Source organism: Zalophus californianus, chromosome 15 (assembly GCF_009762305.2).
Source record: "Zalophus californianus isolate mZalCal1 chromosome 15, mZalCal1.pri.v2, whole genome shotgun sequence".
NCBI classification, from domain to species: Eukaryota; Metazoa; Chordata; class Mammalia; order Carnivora; family Otariidae; genus Zalophus; species Zalophus californianus.
The window spans coordinates 50,738,234-50,763,042 of record NC_045609.1 but is presented as its reverse complement, the minus strand read 5'-3'; the positions used below and the strand labels follow the sequence as shown (position 1 = coordinate 50,763,042).

Here is a 24,809-nt window from a genome sequence, read left to right as displayed (position 1 = left end):
TTGCACTACAAGCAAGACCCTAAACAGCATCTGTTACAAGCAACTGAAGTGCCAGGTAGAACATTTAGTTCATATGTATCATAAGGGTCCACAGTGGGGCTAGGCATATTCTACCACTGGATGGTTGCATCAGTATTTACCACTACAACACTGTTCTCCATGAGGCCTAATAGGGAATTACAGAACATGGCCAGTGTGGGCCCTACATGTGTAGGTAGACTTTACCTCTAAAGAGACACTCTTTTGAGCAGAAGCTGTTTTTTTCCAAGTTCCAAAGTTTCAGAGCAGTCCTCAGAGGCAGTAACCAGCACTAGTTCTAAAGGATGAAAAGCGAATGCCTATACTCCATCTAAATGCCTACGTAGTGTATACTTAGGGTTCCATGTCTTTTGAAAGACATCCCTGTTGACAGCCAAACAAGCCATAGCTCTAGTCTGCATGTTTTATTCCCGTCAAGTCTGCAAGGTCTCCAAGGCCTATTACACTTCACAAACATCACTGGAACCCATAGAAAATGACTAGCCTCCTCCAAACAGAAACATTATTGGTTTAGCCCATTCTGTGCCATCCCTGCCCCTCATGCTTCTTCAGCTCCTTCATCATCTTCAGTCATACAAGACTCAGATTCTCTCCATTCTTCCTCAGTATCAGGATCATTAGGTCAGCAGCTAAACCTTCGTTACTTATTTTGTATTTATTCATCTGATGTTTGTCTTTTCTTTCTGGGATGGCTTCAGTCAGGTCATTATCCTCTTCTTCATCTCTGTCATCAGCATTTTCTAAGAAACTGTCTCAGGACCACCACCAGAGGACCTTTTGATTTGTCTTTTTTGCTTAGGAGACTCCCCTCCATTCAGGATCTGTTTTAAATTCTTTTGTTTCCAGTGATCCGTTTGGTTCTGGATTAGACAGTCCAAGTAACGGCCTTACAGACTAACACTGTACATCTAATGTATCTGTGTGACCTGCTTCCTAAAGATGTTGTCTTAATAGCTGTCTGCCTGGCTTCCACTCTAACTGGCTCTTCTGAGGTCCTGTGGCAGCTTCTGTATCTTTGGTTTCTTCTGATTCAAAGGGTGGCATTTTCAGATCATCATGGTTCAGCTTTGTGCCATATAATTTGTAATATTTTACCCTTTCTTGTTTTAGTGCATATGCTAACACCATTATTCTCACAAAGTACTTCACATTTTCTTCATCTTTTCCTTTTCTCGGCAAAACTGCTCTCTGGGTTTGGAGTTTGGCCCATTCCACGTCCTAGTGCACCCAGTCTATCTTCAGACAAACCCACTAGTGATAGATAGAGTGCAGCGCCCCCGGATGGCGTACTGCCCTCTCTGGCCCAGCTTGGGCCCACCGCAGGACCCACTCCTTTGCCCACCACTTCTGAGAAAGGCTCACGTTTCTCCGAGGTCCCAGGTCCCTCCTGCTACCAGGGCACAGCATAAGATGCCTACAGCTGGGGTGGGGGGGGTGGCGGTTCACAGCTATATCCTGCTCTGCTGTAAATCAGAGCAAGGAGCTGCTGGTAGCCATCATTATAGGCTCTTGTCCATCTGCTTCCGCAGGCTTTTATCAAAAAACAGACACTGAAAAGCCGATTCTAAAACTCACATGGAAGGGGCGCCTGGGTGGCTCAGTCTGCTGAGCATCTGCCTTCGGCTCAGGTCATTGTCCCGGGGTCCTGGGATCAAGCGCCGTATCAGGCTCCCTGTTCAGCGGGGAGCCTGCTTCTCCCTCTCCATCTCCCCCTGCCCCTCCTCCTGCTCATGCTCTCTATCTAATAAGTAAATAAAATCTTAAAAAAAAATAAAAATAAACAAAACACACATGGAAATGTAAAGGACCTAGAATAATGAAAACAACTTTGAAAAACAAGAACAAAATTGGAGGATTAAGATTCCCTGGTTTCAAGTTTTATAAAGCTACATCAATCAAGACAGGGTGGTATTGGCATAAATATTGACAAATGTATTACTTGAACAGAAAATAGAGTCCATAAATAGACCAGCATATATATGGAGAACTGTCTATGAGCAAAATGCCATAAATGGCATTGGAACATTTACATATTCTTATGCAAAAAAAGCTTTGATCTATACCTTCTACAATATATAAAAAAGAAGTAAAAATGGATATAGACCTAAATGTTAAACCTAAAAGTATAAAACTTTTAGAAGAAAACACAGGAAAAATCTTGTGGTTGTTCCAAGTTTTTGGGTGGTTTGTTAAGTGGCAAAAGATAAACAGAACACTGAGTTTAATAATCTCAGGGCTGTAGGACGCCTTGGTGGCTCAGTCGGTTAAGCGTCTGTCTTTGGCTCAGGTCATAATCCCAGAGTCCTGGGACTGAGTCCCACAACAGGCTCCTTGCTCAGCAGGGAGCCTGCCACTCCCCCTGCTTGTACTCTCTCTCTTTTTGACAAATAAATTTAAAAATAAAAAAAAAAATCTCAGGGCTGCTTCAGGACAGACCAACACCAGTAGATTAGGTACCATCATTTAGACCCACATGACTACTGTGGGTATGCTATATAATTGTCTACTTCAAATGAAGCTCTAAATACAATGTTTATCTCATCATTAAGCTATCCAAAAGATAATGGGTTATTTATAAATATTGACAGCTTATTGAGTGAAAACAGATGTACTCAATGATAGAGCGAATGCACAGATTTTTTTTTATATTATATCTGAAACCAAGCCACATGAGTATGGGGAGAAGGCCATGTAGTGGAATTAAGGGAGGTAGGTGTCTTCCAGAGGGCAAGCCTGGCAGAAGCCCCAGGGTGATTGTACGTGTTTCCATGCCCTAGATAAGCAGGTCCCGGTGACAGTTCATTTTATGTGTCAATTTGGCTGGGCCACAGAATTCAGATATTTGGTCAAATATTATTATGGATGTTTCTGTGACAGTGTTCTGGATGAGATTTACATTTAAATTGGTGGACTTTGAATAAAGTAGATTGCTCTCTTAGATGGGCTTCATCCAATCAGTTGAAGGCTTGAATTTAAAAAAGACTGACTTTCCCCAAGCAAGAAGGAATTCTCCATAAGACTGCCTTCAGACTTCATCTGCAATATTGGCTCTTCTTGGTTGAGCAGATAGTCCTCAGACTCAGACTGCAACTCTTTCTGTTTCCAGTCTGCCAACCTCCATCAGATTTTAGATTTGCCAAGCCTCCACAATTACATGAACAAATTCCTTAAAATACATCATATATATCTCTGTCTCTGTATTTATGTAGTCTTGGTTCTGTCTCTCTGGAGAATCCTGCTATAAAAGAGTCTCCTAGAATGGTCTTGCTTGAGGGAGGCATGATCCTAGGATGGTCGGAAAGTTTCCAGCCTGGGGGTTGGGTATTAACACATCACCATCTCTTTGTCTCCCTCCCCTGATTTTTGAAAATCCTCTCATCATTTATTACATCCACATATATTTATCCCCAACATATGCTCGGGCCTTATGAAACTCCCTTGACTAAGCAGAGGAGCATTGAGGAGAAAAGTCTAAATAGTGGTGTCTGGTGAAGACGAGAATGTGTGTTGGGAAGCAAGTAACTCAGGGTAGATTCAAGTCTTGGTCTTAACTGCCACTGCAGATGACACGTAATTTCATGTCTAGGAGATCTCCTCTTTGATGTTTTTACTTTGATGTTTATTTCCTAACTGTCAAGTATAATTTTTTTAAGCACAATGTTATGTGGTCATTTTAAGAGGGAAAGTAAGGTTTTGTGCAGGGGTTCTGAGGTCCTAGGTTTCCAGCTCTGGAGAGGACTGGCACTACAAAGGTTATCACCCCTTTGTGTGATCTATAACTATGTGAAAAGATTTTTCCCAAGGTGGAGATTTTATTCATAAATATTAATGTATAATGAATATTCTAAGAGCAGTTAGGGATAGAGAGATGAAAATAACACTATCCTTACCCACCTTACCCTATGTTTTAGCTTAAACCATAGCAGGAGAATGTAGCTGTGAACTAAATGGAGAAGAGAAAAAAAAAAAAAATCACCCTCAATTGAAGGAGCCAGACTGTCACTCCTGAGTCATTCAACACCTAGCCCTAACTTCTCCCTTTAACACCCCAAGGGAAGGGAAGGACAGATGTTCTCCAAGTTTTCCAGGTGATTAGATTTTATTTAACTCATGTATTTAGGGCTAAGAAGGTAGGTGCCTTGTGTGTGTTTATAATTCTATGTGGTCTATGTAGGAGTCTACTAAATTGGCTTTGTACATTTTCTCTTAGCTACAGATAAAAAGTCTTAATTCCCATATTCACTAAGGTTGCCACTGTATCCATCTTTATACGGTTTTTGAAATCAGATGTAAATATTCATCACTAGGGGAAGTAGAGATTCGGGTCTGGCCACCACTTCCGTTGTCACCACTGCCAGAAGATTCTCCGCAGCCTGTGGTTCTCCCCCACCACCGACATCAGTCCCAGGGGCGGACACCCCTGCATCAGGGCTGGCAGCCTCAGCCCACAGTCTAGCCACAGCAGCCACAAGGGCATCTGGGAAGGCTGGCTCCAGTTTTATCCCAGTAATGGACAACCAGGTAGTATGAGGAACTCCCAGACATGAAGAGTGGACAAAAGAAGCTATATAGTCCCAAAGCCTGACAAATGTTCCTACATGAATGGCAAAGAATTTGGGAGCCAACTTACCCTCTCATTAAGAACTATAAAAGTGTGGGGGCGCCTGGGTGGCTCAGATGGTTGGGAGTCTGCCTTTGGCTCAGGTCATGATCTCAGGGTCTTGGGACGGAGCCCCGCATCAGGTTTCCTGCTCAGTGGGGAGCCTGCTTCTCCCTCTCCCTCTGCCCCTCCTCCCTCTCATGCCCAAGCTCTCTCTCCCTCTCAAATGAATTAAAAAAAAAAAAGTCTTAAAAAAAACCACAAAGAACTGTAAAAGTGTGAAACTTTTAAAGTTGCTTCAAATCTTTTAGGGAAAGAGAAAGGACACAATTCCCTAATAGCTCTAATTAAATACTATCTCAATCCTTAAAGCACTTTGCAACTTTGGTGTTAAGTATCTTTACATGTCATGTTTGGTATCTCACAATATTTACCTGTTGATTTTATTACTCATTTGGTTCAATTTAATGGTGGGCCACTTGAGCAAATGCAAACAGGCCTTGGTCTAGTGGGCACTCAAGAATTCACGAGCAGACCTGCAGTTAGGTGGCACAGTGAGCACTACTTGGGCTGGTAAAGGTAGACAGCTGCTCTCTGAACTGTGGCACTGGCCCCACAGCCTGTGACCTTTAATGATATAACTATTCTGAGCCTCAGTCTTCCGATCTGTAAAATGGAGATAATAGTGCTACATCTTAGGCACTCTTGTAAAGATTAAGTGAGATAGTATTTGAGAAATAGGCTTCTCAGAGTCCTGTCTCAGAGTGAGCACTTGATGGCGGCTCTCTCAGTTTACTGGGATTATTCCAGTCACTGAGGGACATCCCCATGTCTGTTTCCCTGATGATTTCCTTGAGGGGAAATTCTGAGTTAGAGGCCATGAGTACATTCAGACTCCATACACAGTGCTAGATTGCTATACAAACGGATACAAATCATTTTTATTTAGATTCCACGTGAACTATCCTGCCTTGTCAACCTCTACAGTGGGTCTGTGAGCCATTATCACCAAAGTTCCAACAATTCCTCAAAGTCTTCTCCAAGTGACTCCATGCTGTCTCATGTGCAAAAAATGGGACACAATTCATATTCCTGGATTGCTAGGTGATTCAGGCTCCAAGGGGACCCAGAAACAGGCTATAATACAAGTGCCTCATTATACCTGTAGTCCTTGGGTCCACTTATCCTGGTTGTAACAGTCTGGGGAAAGAGCTTATGCCACATAATCCCCATGGAATCTGAGAATAGATTTCATCCATTCATTTAACAGAAATGTTTTAGTTACATCAATATTTAGATGTCATTTATTAGATACATTCTATTTTTTCCACCCAGCAGTAATCCTATTTGAAGTGAGGTTGAAGCAACATCAATAAAGAGAAAAAAACTTAAATATTAAGTATATGAAGTGAAAAATTGCCAAATGTTTTATCACAGTCTGTTTGTTCACACCTCAGAAAATAGGATAACAATGGTGTGAGAATATTCGACATAGACTTTCATACCTAAACAAATCATAGTTTCAGTTTTCCATTGCTTTCCTAATTTTTTCTTTAAGTGCATCACTTATATAAAGCAAAAATTTTAGTAACAATACTTACAATATAGCCCAAATGTTTTTCTGAAGAAGAACAAATAAATCAGATGTCAATATTTTTTTTAACCCAGTAGATTGTCCCTTATAGGAGAAACAAGGCAGTAGCAAGGTTTTCTCAGAAATTCAGTGACTCAAAAGAAATGACACATAAACAGAATAATTATTGAATAAGAAGCCTTATGTTTGGAAACCCATGATGTAAACATGGGCCAGGGTTAACATTATGGCAGCAAACCAATAAAACCATTAATGGGAGAAAGTGTATGCTAGTAAGTCTAAGTAAAGTGGTTTATGATTCAACAACAGACGTGGCCCATTGCCCAACTTCAGACCATTCTGAGGGTAAGAATGTGCAAGGTGTGGCATCTCAGAACCATCTTACTGCCCCCCCAACATGTCCCATACGCTGAAGAACAACGTATATGTAGGTTCTCCTCCTTCACTGTTGCAAGAGGCAAGGTACATGATCAGTTCAAAGTGGGCTTTGAATCCATCTGAGATTTGTTTGTTGATTTGCTTTGGTATCATGAAGCATAGTGTTTCTCTCATGCACACATTTGGAGCTTACGGGGCTCAGATGGACTGCTATGTATAGGGCACCCCCAAACTGTCAGAGAACACCTGTGCAAAGCATTGCTGGGCAATAGCTCACATTCCATAATGTCTACTAATATGAAACAAGGGAACAGATTGCTTTTGTTCTTCTGTTATTTGAGGAGATGAGCACAGTAGTTGAGATCTCAGGCTTTAAGTGCCCTGGTTTGAATTCAGCTTGATCATCTACATCTGCTGTGCGGTGGGACATGTTGCCACTTAGCCAAGCCTCAGTCCTTTGGCTGTAAGATGGAGGTAGAACTTCCAGAAACGGTGGGTGAAAGAATTAAAGAAGATGCCAAATGGAAAGCTGTTTAGCAAATTGCCCGTTACAAGGTAAGCTGTCAAAATAAAATTAACTAAAAATATTTTCCTTTACAAACGTACTATGAACCCATGAGAGGTGACCTGGCAAAACCAAAACCAAAACCAACACAACCACCTCCATTAAGCCTGTCTGTACTCCCTAATCCCTGCAAGAGATCAGGGAAGGGTAAGAGCTCCTGCCCAGGATTAAGCTGGGCCCTCCACTTTACTTTTGCAAGGAATACAGTTGAACAAATGTAACCATGTAGAAAAAACTTCTATTGCCTATTATTGGCAAATGACTTACGGAATGGCCTGGTTTATTTGCCATTCAGCCTCCTTTTGCAACTAGAAGATCTCTTCAAGGGATAAAGGGAACTTAGACTTCATCTAGTCCAAATTTTCCTTTTATAAAAAAAAGAATAAGTCCAGAGGGGTCAAAAAACTATCTCAAGGTCATTCGCTCCTATTTCCCTGCTTTCCTTGTAATGGAAGAATATATGGCACTAGGAAGCTCAAATGTCCATGATCACTTTTCACCCGGGATTTCCTACAGGCCAGGACTCCGAGACCCCGAGACCCCTTCCTCGGGTATGACAATGCTGGGCTTTCAGAGGGGAGAGGCCGAGCCTAGGAAGGGGTGAGAAACTCAGCACAGTAAACCCTACCCGGAGAATATGGCATCCTAGCAGAGCAACTCGGGCTTTTGTGCTCTCCCCGGTCTGCTGGCTCAGCTTTGGGAAAGACTGCAGCTAGCGAGAGACAGAGAGAGAGAGAGAGAGAGAGAGCGCACTCATGGTCTTCTTGGGCAGGCCTATCCAATGGAGCACATGGGTGGACTCCTTCCTGCAGGCCTCCATTCCTTGCTGCGGCCCCGCCCAGGCTGCTGGAATGAGCTCTAGCTGCTGTGAGGCATCCCCTGTATATGTCTGTGATCTCTACCAGAGCTCCGTTCCCCAGAACTGAAATGAGAGCCTAATAGCAAAAGCACCGTTAGCCTATCTATCAAAAAGTGGAGTTATCTGTAACAAAATCCTGCTCTACAGCTGTTAGCTCTGTAGCCCTGGGAGGTCAGCTCCTACTCCCCACAGCTGCCGACTTAGTGGCTGCCAATGCGGAAGGCGGTGCTCAGCCTGTGGTGAGCATGCGGTGTTTGCACTTGAAACGTTTTTTTTTCTTTAGTTGGCACTTTTGACTATCACTTTCTGCTGTATTTGTCCCAGGTCGAGGAGTGGGTTCTTTTTCACGCCTTCGGGTTAGACCATGGGGAATGAGATCTGAACTGCGGATCTGCGGGGTCCTTTTGGGGTGCTCCGTGATGGCCCTTACTGCAGGACATGCAGACCCAGATGACCGGGGGACAGGGCAACACACAGAGCAAGGCGGAGAGAAAATCAGTCACCAGATTCTGGATGCAAAGGCAAACTTGACCCACGCAGCTCTTCTGCCAACAAGGCATTAGGCTAAAACTCGATTGCCCTCCCCACCGCTGCTAATTTGTCCAAACTTCCCTGCTGTTTCTCAGGACCCAAAGCCTCACCCCCAGCAAGGCCACTGCACCATGGTCTTGCCTCCCCGGCAGGGACAGCACCTCTGCCACTCCCCTCAGCTCTCTCACTGACTCGGCGCAGCGTCTCGCCACTGCCTGTCTCACAGGCTACCCTAGGTGCGAATAGAAACAAAGCATTAAATCGGGGCGACAAATATATTAAGTTTTCCTTGGACTTGGTCCTTTTATCACAGAAAGATACAGTTTTTTATTTTTTTTATTTTTTTATTTTTTTATTTTTTTTAAAGATTTTATTTGTTTATTTGAGAGAGAGAGAGAATGAGAGACAGAGAGCACGAGAGGGAAGAGAGTCAGAGGGAGAAGCAGACTCCCTGCTGAGCAGGGAGCCCGATGCGGGACTCGATCCGGGGACTCCAGGATCATGACCTGAGCCGAAGGCAGTCGCTTAACCAACTGAGCCACCCAGGCGCCCAAGATACAGTTTTTTAATTAGATTTTTTGGGGCTCTCATTATAGCCATCAGCCCAATGAGATCAACATAAGGTTGGCTCAAATTTCCATCAACTGTGGAAATGAAAGCACACCTTGCGATTTTTGTGAATTCTCAGGGGACTAATGGGCTCATGGTCATGTGTGTGAAATGGTCCCCTGGCAAGCTCCCTGCACATGCTGCATTGGAAGGCCACTGGCTCCCACCGCCCCTGCACATGCATCAAATTCTCTAAGGGATCTATTACCCCGAATAGGCTAAGAACCACTTTCTCTAAGGAGCCCCTCAGCAATCTCTGTAAGGTTCCTAGATATAAATGGGGAAACTTAATCCATAGTTAAGTATTAATGGGAAAGAAAAATGGCAAAGAACATAACATGGCAATTTATTGACTACAAAATACATACTTATAAACATGAATAGAATATACATTGACTTATAACATGACTTAGAAACATGAATAGGATATACACTCAGAAAGTACACAAAGCTCAAGTGTATTGCTCAATAATTACTTACAAAGTCAACAAGCCATCAACTAGCACCAGATGAGTAGAGAGAACATTACTAGGTACTCCAGAAGCTGTCCACAGACCCCTCCCAGTCATATATTCCCCTCCTCTATAAAAGTAACAATTATCCTGACTTCCAGTGCCATGTCAATTTTGCCTAATTTTAAAACTTTAAACAGAAACAAAGAACATATTCTCCTTTGTGTCTGGCTTCTTTTACTAAACATCATCTATGTTGTCTCTCATGGTGGTTTATTTTCATTGTTACATATTATGTATTATTCCATCGTATCAATATACTAGTTTATTCTTGCTTTTGTTGATGGACTTTTGGAGTTTTCCCCATTTGGATAATGCTATGAACACTCTTGTATATGTCTTTCTGTATATATTTATGTCACTGGCTTATAGGATAAATATATGGTCAGTAATAATATGCTGAACTATTTTCCAGTGTTTATACCAATTTAAATTCCCAATGGCACCTTATGTTTTAACAGGATCACTCTGGCTGCTGCACTGGGAATTTGTAAGGGCAACGGTGGAAGCAGGAAGATCATCAAGAGGTTTTGTATTAATCCATGTGTGATAAGACGGGGCTCAGCTCAGAATGGTAGTACCAGAGATGGTGAAAAGTGGTTGGATTCTGGTTGTATTTTAAAGGTAGAGTCAACAGGAATTTCCTGACAGGTTGTATATGGAGGATAGAAAAAGAGAGGAGACACGGATGTGTCTGAAGTGTCTGGCCTAATCAACTTTATGGCTGGAATAGTCATCAACTGAGATAAAAACTTGGCAGCCAGTCTATTTGGCATGTTACATTTGAGATGTCTGTTATACATCCAAATGCATATGTCAGCTCAGTTTTAAAGGTCCCACCACACATCACATCACACATACTACACTTTTGGACAGGGGGAGGATAAAATAATTGGCAGAAAAGATTTTGTAAAGTTTTTAAAATTTTTGTTTTTATTCTAATTTAGATAATATATTCATATAATTCAAAATTCAAAAGATTTGTAAATGCATGCATGAAGAGTCCCCATACTTTTGTCCCCAAGCTATTTGGTTCCATTACCAGGACATAACTGATTTATTGTGTATCTTTATTATTTTTTAAGAAAATCTTTTTATTTTATTTTATTTTATTTTATTTTTTAGATTTTATTTATTTGAGAGAGAGAATGAGATAGAGAGAGCATGAGAGGGGGGAGGGTCAGAGGGAGACGCAGACTCCCTGCTGAGCAGGGAGCCCGATGTGGGACTCAATCCCGGGACTCCAGGATCATGACCTGAGCCGAAGGCAGTTGCCCAACCAACTGAGCCACCCAGGCACCCTATTGTGTATCTTTAAATGATGTGTAAAATTTTCTTTTTTGGCATTAATAATTGGGAGATTCCATCTTGAACAAAACAAAACAAAAGGATATGTCAGGGAGGCAGCTGGAGTTCAAGAAAGAGGTCTGAGTCATTGATTAAATTTGGAAGTTGTTGGCAAATGATGGTGTACTGGTAAGGGTCCAATCAGGAAAGAGAAACTCACTGTAATTTGAAAAGGAAAAGTTTACATTAAGCATTATTAACTACAACAGGGAATTGGAGCAATGAGGTATGGGCTAGTAAGAAGAAAACTCTAAAGAATATTAAGAATAGCAGATCTTAGGAGCAGCCACTACCCTAGGACAGGGATAGAAGGCCCAGGAAGAGTCCCCCTCCTCAACTCCAAGCCCTATCAACTGAGATCTAGACCTCATTGAAGGGGTATGGCCACGGCCCACTGGTGTCAGGGCGGTCTCTGCAGTGCTGCACCACTGGAACTTGTTGGCAATCCCCATCTGGGTGCTGGGGAAAAGGTAGGTGTCTCAGGAGAGTCCCTCCATGACAAAATTGCCAGGAGGTGGGGGTAGGGGGAGAAAGAGTGGGGCCTTCTGACCAGCAGATGCTGCTGGGCACCACATACTGGAGGCGCTGGCCCTGGAAAGATGACCCACCTGCAGGAGCCTGGCCAAGAAGCAGAGCAAAACCAGGCAGAAAGACTGCTTGCCCCTGCAAAGTCTCTCCATCGCCCCCTACTTACAAAACTTAATACATATGCCAGTGTCAAAGGAAACATTTTTAGAGTAGGCAATTAATAATGAATTTGTAGCAGAGATACAATAAATTGTTAACTGATACAGATGCCATATAGAACTACAAGACAGAATGAAATCACCAGGGAGAAGTACAGACACAGAAGGGAAGATCAAAGGCTGAGTCCTGTGGGCTGTCTAACTTGAACATGTCAGGTAGGAGTGGAAGAACCTTTAGCAAAGGCTCCTGAGAAGGAGCAGCCAAGACTGTGGGTGGTGTGCCCGGAGCAAAGAGAATCTAAGAGAGAATAGGAGGAGAGGAACTGGAGAACATATTGACAATTCCTTTGTGAAAGTTTGCTACAAAGAAAGACAGTCTCTTCAACAAATGGTGTTGGGAAAATTGGACAGCCACATGCAGAAGAATGAAACTGGACCATTTCCTTACACCACACGCAAAAATAGACTCCAAATGGTTGAAAGACCTAAACGTGAGACAGGAGTCCATCAAAATCCTAAAGGAGAACACAGGCAGCAACCTCTTCGACCTCAGCCACAGCCACTTCTTCCTAGAAACATCGCCAAAGGCAAGGGAAGCCAGGGCAAAAATGAATTATGGGGATTTCATCAAGATAAAAAGCTTTTGCACAGCAAAAGAAACAGTCCACAAAACCAAAAGACAACCCACAGAGTGGGAGAAAATATTCGCAAATGACATATCAGATAAAGGGCTAGTATCCAAAATCTATAGAGAACTTATCAAACTCAACACCCAAAGAACAAATAATCCAATCAAGAAATGGGCAGAAGACATGCACAGACATTTTTCCAAAGAAAACATCCAAATGGCCAACAGACACATGAAAAAGTGCTCAACATCGCTCGGCATCAGGGAAATCCAAATCAAAACCTCCATGAGATACCACCTCACACCCGTCAGAATGGCTAAAATTAACAAGTCAGGAAATGACAGATGTTGGCGGGGATGTGGAGAAAGGGGAACCCTCCTACATGGTTGGTGGGAATGCAAGCTGGTGCAACCACTCTGGAAAACAGTATGGAGGTTCCTCAAACAGTTGAAAATAGAGCTACCATACGATCCAGCAGTTGCACTACTGGGTATTTACCCCAAAGATACAAATGTAGGGATCCGAGGGGGTACGTGCACCCCAATGTTCATAGCAGCAATGTCCACAATAGCCAAACTGTGGAAAGAGCCAAGATGTCCATAGACAGATGAATGGGTAAAGAAGATGTGGTATATATACACAATGGAATATTATGCAGCCATCAAAAGGAATGAGATCTTGCCATTTGCAACGACGTGGATGGAACTGGAGGGTGTTATGCTGAGTGAAATAAGTCAATCAGAGAAAGACATGTATCATATGACTTCACTGATATGAGGAATTCTTAATCTCAGGAAACAAACTGAGGGCTGCTGGAGTGGTGGGGGGGTGGGAGGGATGGGGTGGCTGGGTGATAGACATTGGGGAGGGTATGTGCTATGGTGAGCACTGTGAATTGTACAAGACTGATGAATCACGGATCTGTACTTCTGAAACAAATAATGCAATATATGTTAAGAAAAAAAAAGAAGAAGATAGCAGGAGGGGAAGAATGAAGGGGAGTAAGTCGGCGGGGGAGACGAACCATGAGAGACGATGGACTCTGAAAAACAAACTGAGAGTTCTAGAGGGGAGGGGGGGGTGGGGGGATGGGTTAGCCTGGTGATGGGTATTAAAGAGGGCACATTCTGCGTGGAGCACTGGGTGTTATGCACAAACAATGAATCATGGAACAGTACATCAAAAACTAATGATGTAATGTATGGTGATTAACATAACAATAAAAAATTATTAAAAAAAAAGTTTGCTACAAAGAGGCACAGAGAAAAGGTATGTAGTATCTGTTATAGGAAATGGGCCAAGAGGAGTTTGTTTTGAAGATGGGAGAGATAACCGCATGTTGTACAGTGATGGGAATAGTCCAGTAAAAACAGATGATGTTGGGGAGAGAATAGACTGGGGGGAGTGACACCCTGGAGATGATGGGATCTTGCACTTGAGTGCAGGAATCCTTTAGGTGGACATACCGGTAGTTCACCTACAGTAACAGGCAGGTAGCAGAGGGGAGCATGAGTGGATGTGGTGGTGAAAGTCTGTGATTGTGGGAGTCTCCACTTCCATTTTTTTGGTGAAGTCAGAAGCAAGGAAAGGAGAGGTGGTGGGAAGGACTGAAGAGAGAAGAGAAGATGTGAAATACTCATTTGGAAGAATGGCATAGACCAGGCAAAGTTAGCGTTACTGAGCTGAGGATGGTCAGCCTGGTTCCAGGGTTTCCTCCAGCCATTTGTGGTAGCATGCCATAGATGGAGAATAGGGTTTACCCAGGGCTCTTATTTTACCAAGCAGATATGATGAGGTGACAGAGAGATGAGGCAGTATACAAGAGACTGATGATAATGATTGCCCATGGAGTTTAAGCGAGCTTACTAGGGAAGGAGAATTCATCAAGGGAGGAAGATCTGGGTCAGAGGTACTGGTTGGATTACAGTTGATTTCAGGGCATTAGAGGGAGAAACCTGAAGATGCGAGGTGGCAGTCAGTGTAGGATGCTTTGGGGACTGCAATCCTTGGACCTGACAAAGTCTAGGGTCTGATCACAAGCAGAGTGAGGGGCTGATGTAAGACAGAGGACAAGAGTGGGACTCATGGAGCCAAGAGAATGTTGGGATTATCTACCCGTAAACTGAAAGCTCCCAGAAGTGAGAGGGATACTGTTGGAGGGAGTTACAAAATTACACTCTTGACAGATGAGAGAAGTGGGTGCCCCCTGTAGGGTAGCCCACCCTAGCACTGCAGAGTGAATACCTGTGGGATGCAGAGGGAGAGAACGAGCTCACTGTGAAAAGCATGAAGCACAGAGGTCTCAATTACTAGAGTGAGCCTAGTTTTGTGGGGGTAGAACTGAGTCTCAGGAGCACTGGTGAGATGGCACTGGAAAGAAAACCTCCAAGGCAAGAGGGACACACAAATTCTGAAAATGTACACAGCTTTGTAGCCACGAGGACATCCCAGCTCACCAGAGATGGGGGTTAGATGAACTTCAAGGAAGTCCCTCAGGTGGGAATGGGCAGGGCCCTGGGAGGGCAAACCTGTGCTGGAAGAAACTGCAAGAGGCTACGTTCTTCCGGGGAAAGGCCCATTTCCAGGACCAGAGAACGTGCTGAGTCAGAGTTTGTCCCTGCCCTCTGTCTCGGTGCTGGCAAAAGAGGGAATTACAGTACTAAAGAAGTCCGAGACTGTCCAACTCTGTCATCTTCAAGGATGAGCAGACAGATGAGCCAGACAGACTCCCAACCGTGGGCTATTCCAATAGGCCATGGAGGGACCTGATGCCGGTGGCATTCGGAGGCGACGGGTGCCATGACTCCGGTTGACCGAGACTAAATGTGTTACTTCGTCTTTCGTCCTACACCAAGGAACGGGCTTTAGGCCGCACCGTCGCCTCCGGGGCAACTCAAATGTGCGCGACGAATCGGGTCGGAGTCCCAAAGCCGTGTGGGCAGTGCGGCCGCAGTCCCCGCCGGGCCGCGGCAGCGCGCGGCCTCGGGTTGGATCGCACCGCGCAGTTGTCATCTGCGCCCGTCCTCAGCCAATCAGGAGCCTTCCCTCTGGCTTTCCCGCGAGTCGTCCTTTGGCCGGTCTCTTTCTTCTACATCCTTGTTTCCTGCCGGCCTGTGGAGTCCGCGCGTAGGGTGCATTTCCGTTTCCGGCGCTGTCCATGCGGGTCTAAGAAGTAGCAGTTGTGAACCCGGTAACGGCCACGGGGTAGGGGAGGCGGCGGTGGTGGGGTCCCGGGGACTGGGGCTCTGAGAGTTTTGCGAGTCGTGCTTGGCAAAGTCGGCCAGGACAGTCTTTGCCCCTGAAGAGCGCCTTAGGCGCCGGACCGGTCACACATAGTACGTGCCGGAGTCTTGCTCCCAAGGTCCTTGGGATGGCTGAATGAATTCGTGCAGAGAGCCCGAACCGGGTGGGGAGGTGGCAGGGAGAAGAGAGAGGTCGTTCCTTGGCGGGATAATCCTAGCAGGTGACTCAGACCTGGGCCACATCTGTTGATTCCAAATTGTGCTTTTCCCATCCCTCTCTCCGCCCCCCAAGAGAGGGAGAAAAGCGTCAGTACAAGTTTGGGAACAAAATGTAGTAGAGAAGAAAAATAACGTCCTGAAATCACATAGCTATTTAGGTTTCAAAGCGTTCCCTAGAACTCAGCTCTCCTAACTCCTAGCTGGTGTTTCCTGACATTATGCGGGTACATGTGGACTTCTATTTGCGCCGGTGTGTGTCCGTGGGAAGTCTCTGACTGATCTAAGTGCAGCCTTCTCATGTGGCCCTTTACTGCATGGCATGAAAGATACTAGTTTGGATTTCCTTTCCTAGTCAGATCACAGCTGTAGTCCTCTCTTGGCAAAATGCCCAGTACATCATAGGAAGACACAAATATTTATTGAACTGAAATTAATTCAGTAACTTAACCGAGTGAAGTGACCTTTTTTTTCCTTTTTTCTTAGTTTCTTTTTCTTTTTTTTAATTAGCCAAGTGCTCAGATTGTATGCAGCCTGGTTTCCTAAAAAAGCTCACTAATTCAGTGTTTCTCAATTTATGGGTCATGAATTCCTAGGACGCTCAGAAATCTTTGTAAGGGTTTCTGCAAATACATGTGGTCTCCAGGCATCATCCACAATCAACCATATCTCACACATCTAGATGTTACTATTTTTTAAAATGCATATAAATGATTATTGTAATTTAAAAGTTTTACAGAATCAACAGGTACTAAAAGTAACACATGTTATCATGTTGGAGGATTATTAAAATGCTTTAATTTGTTAAAATGTCTTAAAGATGGTTTAAGTTTGGAAACCACTTCATTAGTCCAATTGATATTTTGGGCTGAGCAGTCCAGTATGGTGACTTCATTAGTCACATATGGCTATTTAAATTTAGAATGGAATTTTAATTAAAATTATATTCAAATTCAGTTTCTCAGTTTCACTGGGTCCATTTTAAGTTCTCAGAAGCCACATGTGGTAAGTGGCCACTGTGTTGAAAAGTATAGGTATAGAGTATTTCCATTATTGCAGAAATAGTGCTGATATAGACACTTAAGATGAATAAAAAGTAACATAAGCAGAAGTAACTAGCAAATCTAATTCATAGCATAACAGAAATGAAATTGGGAATAGTATTAAGCAGTTTCTGTCCTTGTTGCAGGAATACCTTATCTCTTCATAAAGAAATAAATGAAATTTACTGTTTTTCCTTGGGTGTTTTCTGGATTGTAAAATGTTTCCCATATCCCTGCCTCATCAGTGTAGGTTAGAGTTACTTGTGAATTGGTAAAAAGCCACTATGGAGACTAAGGACCAGAAGAAACACAGAAAGAAAAACAGTGGGCCCAAAGCTGAGAAGAAAAAGAAACGGCATCTGCAGGATCTCCAGCTTGGAGACGAGGAAGATGCCCGGAAGAGAAACCCCAAAGCTTTTGCAGTCCAGTCTGCTGTGCGGATGGCTCGATCCTTTCACAGGTATGTTTAGCTGGAGTCTAGTTGTTCATTCCATTTATTCTTTTTAAACAGTATGAGCCTCCCCAGATGATGTTTGGATTCATGAATCTTTAACAGCTTTGAAGGACATGAAGATGCATGCCATAATTCCTTTTACTAAAATGTGAGCCTAGGTGACTCAGTTGGTTAAGCGTCCAGTTCTTAAGACCTGCTCAGGTCTTGATCTCAGGGTTGTGAGTTCAAGCCCTGCATTGGATCCATGCTGGGCATGGACCCTACATTAAAAAAATAAAAAAATAAAATGTGAGCAAGTAGTCTTTCCTGTGGAAGCTGCCTTGCCTCCAGTATTTGCCCACTGATTGGCTTTTTTTGCCCAAGAGAAAAGCTTAAGAGTTTTTCTTTATAGAATTTCTTTGTTTGTGGGGCTCTTAGGTGGCTCCATCGGTTAAGCATCCAACTCTTTATGTGAGTTCAAGCCCCATGTTGGATCCAACACTGCGCATGGAGCCTTCTAGAAAGAAAGAAAGAATTTGTAAAATTTAAACAGTTGCTATGGTAATAGGTGTGCTTGTGTTTTTTTCTGGATATGTTTCATATAATATGTAGTAATAAATAGCTTTATTTAATGCATTCTTATTATATGCAAACCATTGTACTTTAAACATTATTGAATTAAATTCTAATAGGAGAGCCAAATTTAACTCCAAAGCTCCTGCTGTTATTCATTATGATACACTGCCTGCATGTTTATCTTTTTTTTTTTTTAAACTAGTACAGTCAGCTAATAAAGCAATCAGATTTAAGGTGTGTATAGTTTTCAATATTCTATACTGTTGAAGTCAATCTGTTATATGTTTACTAAAGTGGTTATTTGGATTGGGTCTCGAAAGTTAACAAGTTAATAGTATCCATATTGTCTGTTCTGCTCTCTTTAAAATCTTTACTTATAAGTATGATGCCTTTTATATTTTGAAAGTGGATTTAATTTTTCTTTCTTTTTACAAATAGGACTCAGGATTTGAAGACAAAGAAGCATCACATTCCAGTGGTTGATCGAACTCCATTAGAGCCCCCGCCAATAGTGGTGGTGGTGATGGGGCCTCCAAAAGTTGGAAAGAGCACTTTGATCCAGTGCCTCATTCGGAACTTCACCAGGCAGAAGCTGACAGAGATCAGAGGCCCTGTAACGATCGTGTCAGGTAGGAGGGTGATACCCCAGGCTGATAGGGCATATGTCATCTGAGGGATAGGACTGTCTTTGTTGAACATTCTCTTGGACTGGTAAATGTTAAAGTAATGTTCTCACTTCGTATTACCTCTCTTGTACTAAATTGGCTATAGCTTGAAAAAAGGATAGATTCCCTGATATAATAATGATATAGATGTATACCTTATTCTGACTGCTATATGGATTTGCCAGGTGTGTTCTCTGAGAGGTTTGGCAGGCCTGGGCAGCCTGGGTTGTTCATGGTGACAGCCTTCATTTAGCAGGTAGTGAGTATCTGCTGTGTGTCAGGCATACCTGCTTGCCCTCATGAAGCCACATTGTTAGGAAAGTGAGGGAGATTTCCTCTTTTTCTGTGAGAACTTGTCTGGTCTGGAAGATGGTGACCTTTCTGTTTGAGGGAAGATGAAACAAATTCCCAAATGGCAATGAAAGAATCTGAAATTTCTTTCCTTTTTTTTTTTTTTTTTAAAAGATTTTATTTTTAAGTAATCTCTCCACCCAACGTGGGGCTTGAACTCACAGCCCCAAGATCAAGAGTTGCATGCTCTGGGCGCCTGGGTGGCTTAGTTGGTTAAGCGTCTGCCTTCAGCTTGGGTCATGATCTCAGGGTTCTGGGATTGAGTCCCACATCGGGCTCCTTGCTTGGCAGGAAGCCTGCTTCTCCTTCTCCCTCTGCTGCTCCCCCTGCTTGTGCTCCCTCTCTCTCTCTCTCTCAAATAAATAAATAAAATCTTTAAAAAAAAAAAATTACATGCTCTACTGAGCCACTGAAATTTCTTATTATAGCCATAATATAGTTGGATTGAGGCTTTTCTTTCTTTTTTTTTTTATTTTAAGATTTATTTATTTATTTTAGGGAGAGAGCACGCAAGAGCAAGTGGAGACAGGGGCAGAGGGAGAGAATATTTCAAGCAGATTCCCCACTGAGCACGGAGCCCGGAGCCTCATGTAAGGCTCCATCTCAGGAACCGGAGATCATGACCTGAGCCAAAACCAAGAGCGAGATGCTTAACCAACTGAGCCACGCAGGTGCGCCAGAGCTTTTCTTTATCATAAAGGCATTCCTGTCATTTTGACAGATTTCTTTTTAATTTTTTTTTTTTTAAAGTAAACTCTTACCCCCATTGTGGGGCTTGAACTCCTGGCTTGGAGATCAAGACTCACATGCTCCACTGACTGAGATAGCCAAGTACCCCACTTCTATGTATGTATGTATGTATGTATGTATTTATGTATTTATTCTTCTATGTATGTATGTATTTATGTATCTATGTATGTGTGTATGTATTTATGTATGTATGTATGTATGTATGTATTTGTGTATTGATTGATTGATTGTAAACTTTACCCTAACGTGGGTTGAGCTTGAGCTCAACTTTAAGATCAAGAGTCACAGACTGATTCCTTTTAACTTAAGTTAGAAGTAATGATTGTTCCATGAAGATTCTCTTACATTATGTTTGAGGATGTCTTTAGCTACAGTGGGAACGTGGGAAACTTTGATAAAGTTAGAAGTGTTGGCCTGCTGCTGAACAGCAGGATCATGGTCATCGTGAAGCTCGCATGTCTGCCCATTCCAGGCAGAATTTTACGTGTTTGAGCACTTTATTCATGTGGGTAGACTTCGATATTATTTTAAAATTAGGGAACATAGCAAGAAAACCAAGATGGAATTTATTTTATCAGTTTTCTCCTGTAAAAATGAATTTATGGCATACTCGCGTAAGGGTATATGGTGCTTTACTGGATAGAATTTAAAATGGTAATTAGAGTAAATGGATATTTTTTTTAAAAAGTAAAATTTGGGGGTTGTTCCTGGGTGGCACAGTCAGTTATAACAGCCAACTCTTGATTTAGGCTCAGGTCATGATCTCAGGGTCATGAGATCGGGCCCCGTGTGGGGCTCCGAACTCAGTGCAAAGTCTGCTTGAGATTTTCTGTCTGTCTCTTTCACTCTCCCTCTGCTCCTCCCCCTACTGGCGTGCTCTCTCTTTCTCTAAAATAAATAAATAAAATCTTTAAAAAAGAATGAAATTGTCTTTTCACTTACAGGTAAAAAGCGCAGACTCACCATTATTGAATGTGGGTGTGACATTAACATGATGATTGATCTGGCTAAAGTGGCAGATTTGGTAAGTCAGTGGGAGCAGTGTGAATTTCTGATGAGGACTTAACAGCAGTGTTATTGAGATTATTTATCTCATGTTGAAGGAAAGAAAGGCTTATTATTAAAGGAATGAATATAATCAGGAATACCATAGATGTGTTTGAATTGATGATAATGATAATACTGTTATAATAAGAATGGAATATGCACAGTGAAATGTCTCAAATCTACAAGCGAATTACAGAAAACACCTTTAACATAGTTAATTAAGATATACATACAGACAGACATACAGACATACAAATATGTAAGTAGTGAGACCATTTCTTGAACCTTACTAGGCACTGTGCTAACAGCTTTCTAGAAATTTAGTTCATCAAATCCCCCAGTATGCCTTAGAGGTAAGTAGGTATTATCTCCAGTTTACATAGGATGAAATTGAGTCCCTAGAAGTTAAGTAGTTTCTGAGTATAGGATCTCTGCTCTTGGTGGTGCCAGAAACTCCAGTTCTTAATGATTATGACAAAATAAGTTCATGAATTGCCTTTGAGAAGTTGTCAGAGTTTATAATAGAAAATCTAGACAGTACACAACATATGGAAATTGTGCAACTTTGATTGCATTTAATGGTAATGTTCATTAATTACATTTTAAGTTAAAACAAAAATCTAAGAAAAAATAAAGCCATATTGATTAGGAAGAGTGGGGTAACAGAGGCCGTTTTTTGTTTGTTTTTTTGGTTCAACAATTTCTGGAAAGCTGTTTGGTGACGTGAGCTACAGATTTTAACCTTTGGCCCAGGAAGTGTCCTAAAATATAAAATAAAAGTAATTTAATGTAGATGTTATAGCTGTGCCATTCTAATATCAATGCCATTCAAATTTTGAACATGTAATGCTACTATTAATAAAAAGTGTATCATTGTCAACATAAAATAGTATAAACTTATTAAATCTCGTGTTTTGAAATGATTACAGTAGTTTAGCATATGAGTCATTGGTTCCTTTTTTATGTAAAATATACCAAGTCCCTAATTTTAAAAGCATAGGCATATTAAGAAAGATGTCTTTCATATACATCTTTTTAAGACTCAAAAAGGAACCCATGCATTTGGTAAAATATTCAAACTGCATTATAGAGTACAATGTGTATTTTCTCTTCCCTGCTGTGACCCCTAGTCTCTCAGTTTCCCTCAAAGCAATATCCTAGATATGTATATAAATTCACATGCAACCGTTTTAAAGCATACGCTATTTATTATACATTCTGTTCTGTACTTTGCTTTTTTTTTTTTCACTCCAGTATGTCTTAAAAGTATATAAGTACTATAGCTCAACCTCGTTCTTTTTAAGTATTCTGTTGCATGTACCATAATTTTTTAACTTGTTTAAAAATGTTGATTGCTCTGCTCTGGGTTGTCATGAAGCCTCCTAAGTCAAAGCAAAGGCATGTACATACATGGATTTGTGTGTATGTGCATGTGTGTGCTTTGAAGGAATAATACAGGCTTCATTTATCTTTAGTTGACAAGATTGTCAGCTATGGGGCTGTTGCTACCTATTCTTCTGTTCCTACAATGAATTGCTTGCCCCATGGCACTGTATGGTGTCAAATGGGATAGAGGGCTATTCTCCTTCCAGCCACTCACCTTCAGCCTGTTGAGGGGAGTGGAAGAACTCTGCTGCCAGCTTGGCCTGTGGTCTGCAGTGGCCGCTGTACTTTCTTGCAGTGCTCAGTGGCCCACCATCATGTATTTTGTGGTTTAGGATTATGAATGTTCCTTAATTTAACCAAAGATGAGTGTTTCTGATTCTGTTTCTGTGTGTGTGTGTGTTTCAATTAGCTACAGAAAGACAAGAACAGAGATGTCTTTAATATATTAAAACTAGAAGTATCCAGTAATCAACTCTGAAATTACTTTGCATGTTTGAAGAGTCAAAAATCTTAAAAATTGGTCTTATATGCTTATATTTTCTTATAGATTAGCATTCCTGACTTTCCATTCTAAACTGGTAGCTTTTTTTTTTTTTTTTAGTTTCTGAGCAATTGCATGTTATAAATTAACATAAGATAGAGCTTTCCTACTATATACCTCCCAGCAAAAAACTTTTTTTTTCCCTGTGAGAAGACTGAAACAAAAATGTTTGGTTTTCTTATATTTTTGGTATTTTTCATTGATTACCACTTCATCCCATTTTTTGGATGTCAGATCTGTTGCTTGGTTTTCTTGTTAGAGACCTGTTATTTGGCCTAAAAATACCTTAAAAAATTTTTATTTCTTGAAGTGAGAACTTTCCAGGTGAGGGCCAAATTAGACCCAGCTTTTTCTGAGTTATTTCTAATACATCCAAATTCTTGAAGTGGAAATTTATATTGTGGTGGATATTGTCTTATGGTTGCCTTTTAGAGAAAGTCAAGGGTGGCATTTTCTCTGTCATGATGATCCCTACGTAATCATTTTGATTTAGTCCAGATTAGGAGTTGACAAACTTTTTTCTGTAAAGGGCCAGATGGTAAATATCTTAAGCTTTGCGGGTCATAGTTTCTTGTGCCACTGCTTAGCTTTGTCGTTGTAGTGCAAACACAGGTTAGACAATACATAAATAAATTAATATGGCTGTGTTCTAGTAAAACTTTAGTTATAAAACAGGTCATGGGTCAGATTTGGCCCATGGACTATAGTTTGCTTATGGTCTCTTTTGAGTAGCTTCCTTGAGTAATTGTGTTTTCTGTTTTAGGTTTTGATGCTTATAGATGCCAGCTTTGGGTTTGAAATGGAAACATTTGAGTTTCTAAACATCTGTCAAGTACATGGCTTTCCCAAAATTATGGGCGTTCTCACTCACTTAGATTCCTTCAAGTATAATAAGCAACTGAAGAAGACGAAGAAACGATTAAAACACAGGTTCTGGACAGAAGTGTACCCGGTAGGAAGAGAATTAATTATTGAATACTAACACTATAATCTTTAAAAAAAATAGTTTGAGTAGGAGAGATTAATAAGCATCCCTTCAAGATTCACCTTTGGAATTTCTTTTATATATCTGTTCATAGTCCCTGCAATATTTCCTCAAAATAGTCTGTATTTCAGAACTCTTGGTGTGTCTCATTTGTCTCTGTAGCCACCCCCAGCACCAGGCAATACCTGGCTCTAAGTGTTTTAGATCTGTGATTATTTAATAGGGTTTGTCCGAAGTTTCTCATCGTTACAGGACTAGGAACTATAGCGCACACATACTGCCAGTCCACTCTCCCCTGCATGCTGCTGTGGCCCATTGGTCATAGAAGTTTTTCTGTGCCCAGGAGCCTCACTGTCCTCCCTGTGCAGTACTCTATAGACAAATGCCACTGCTTGACTGGAGAGCAATCTTGAAGCTAAATGTATTTGCAGTTCTGCCTCTACTAAGCCCTAACAAGAGTACTGAAAGAAGGGAGAGAAGTTTGGGAAGCATTGATAAGTGGTTTTCTAGAAGTCTCCCTTAGGATTGCTTCTTATTTAGAGGTCTTTATTTTGATATAGTATTGACAAGAATTTAATTGAAATTAATTTTTTGCTTTTTTAATGTTTAGGGTGCCAAGCTGTTCTACCTTTCTGGAATGGTACATGGAGAATATCAAAACCAAGAAATTCACAATCTGGGCCGTTTTATTACAGTTATGAAGTTTAGGCCTCTTACATGGCAAACCTCTCATCCTTATATCCTAGCAGACAGGTAAAAAGTACATGTAAAGTTTTTCTTTCTGGCCTGTATATTTCAAAGCTACAAAGGTCAGAAAAAGAAGAGTAATAGAGCTTATTTTGTTCTTATTTTTGAATAGTGAGGGAGAAATGTAGTTGGTGGAAAATATCTCCTTTTTTTGTATCATTACCTAAAGATGCTGTGGCTTCAGGAGTAAAGTAGGAAATGTTTAGAAAAAATATGAGGATTTTGAAGCATTTAAGGCTACACGATATGGTCCTATCCTGCTTTTCAACCTTAATCTTCAGTGATAACTGTCTTTGGACCGTGGTGCTCTAGTCACCCAGATGTGCCCTTGTGCTTTCTTTCCTTTATGTTTTTTCCATATCCTTTTCTCAGCCTGGAATCCCTTTCTCTACTTGCCAGAATCCAGGGCACACCAAAAAACCCAGATCAAAGCTTAATCCTCTGCCATAAAGGTTTTTCTGGATATGTTTTCATCTCT

General features: G+C 41.7%; 1 protein-coding gene and 1 pseudogene across 3 annotated transcripts in view; one reads left to right on the top strand and one right to left on the bottom strand.

The window, feature by feature from the left end:
- Positions 1-82: 82 nt before the first annotated feature.
- On the bottom strand, positions 83-15,361 carry LOC113920347 (annotated as a pseudogene).
- Positions 15,362-15,417: 56 nt separating this feature from the next.
- The window catches only part of BMS1 (BMS1 ribosome biogenesis factor), a 49,497-nt gene continuing 40,105 nt past the window's right edge, over positions 15,418-24,809 (top strand). The window contains exons 1-6 of one of the 3 annotated variants that reach the window (XM_027589358.2): positions 15,418-15,539; positions 17,101-17,310; positions 18,298-18,488; positions 20,570-20,649; positions 23,363-23,551; positions 24,195-24,337. In XM_027589358.2, coding sequence (XP_027445159.1) covers positions 17,135-17,310; positions 18,298-18,488; positions 20,570-20,649; positions 23,363-23,551; positions 24,195-24,337 — 779 coding nt within the window. In that variant the 5' untranslated portion in view covers positions 15,418-15,539; positions 17,101-17,134. Of the gene's footprint in view, positions 15,540-15,665; positions 15,685-17,095; positions 17,311-18,297; positions 18,489-20,569; positions 20,650-23,362; positions 23,552-24,194; positions 24,338-24,809 lie in introns of those variants that run through there. The other 2 variants (XM_027589350.2, XM_027589367.1) reach the window with 2 other exon arrangements.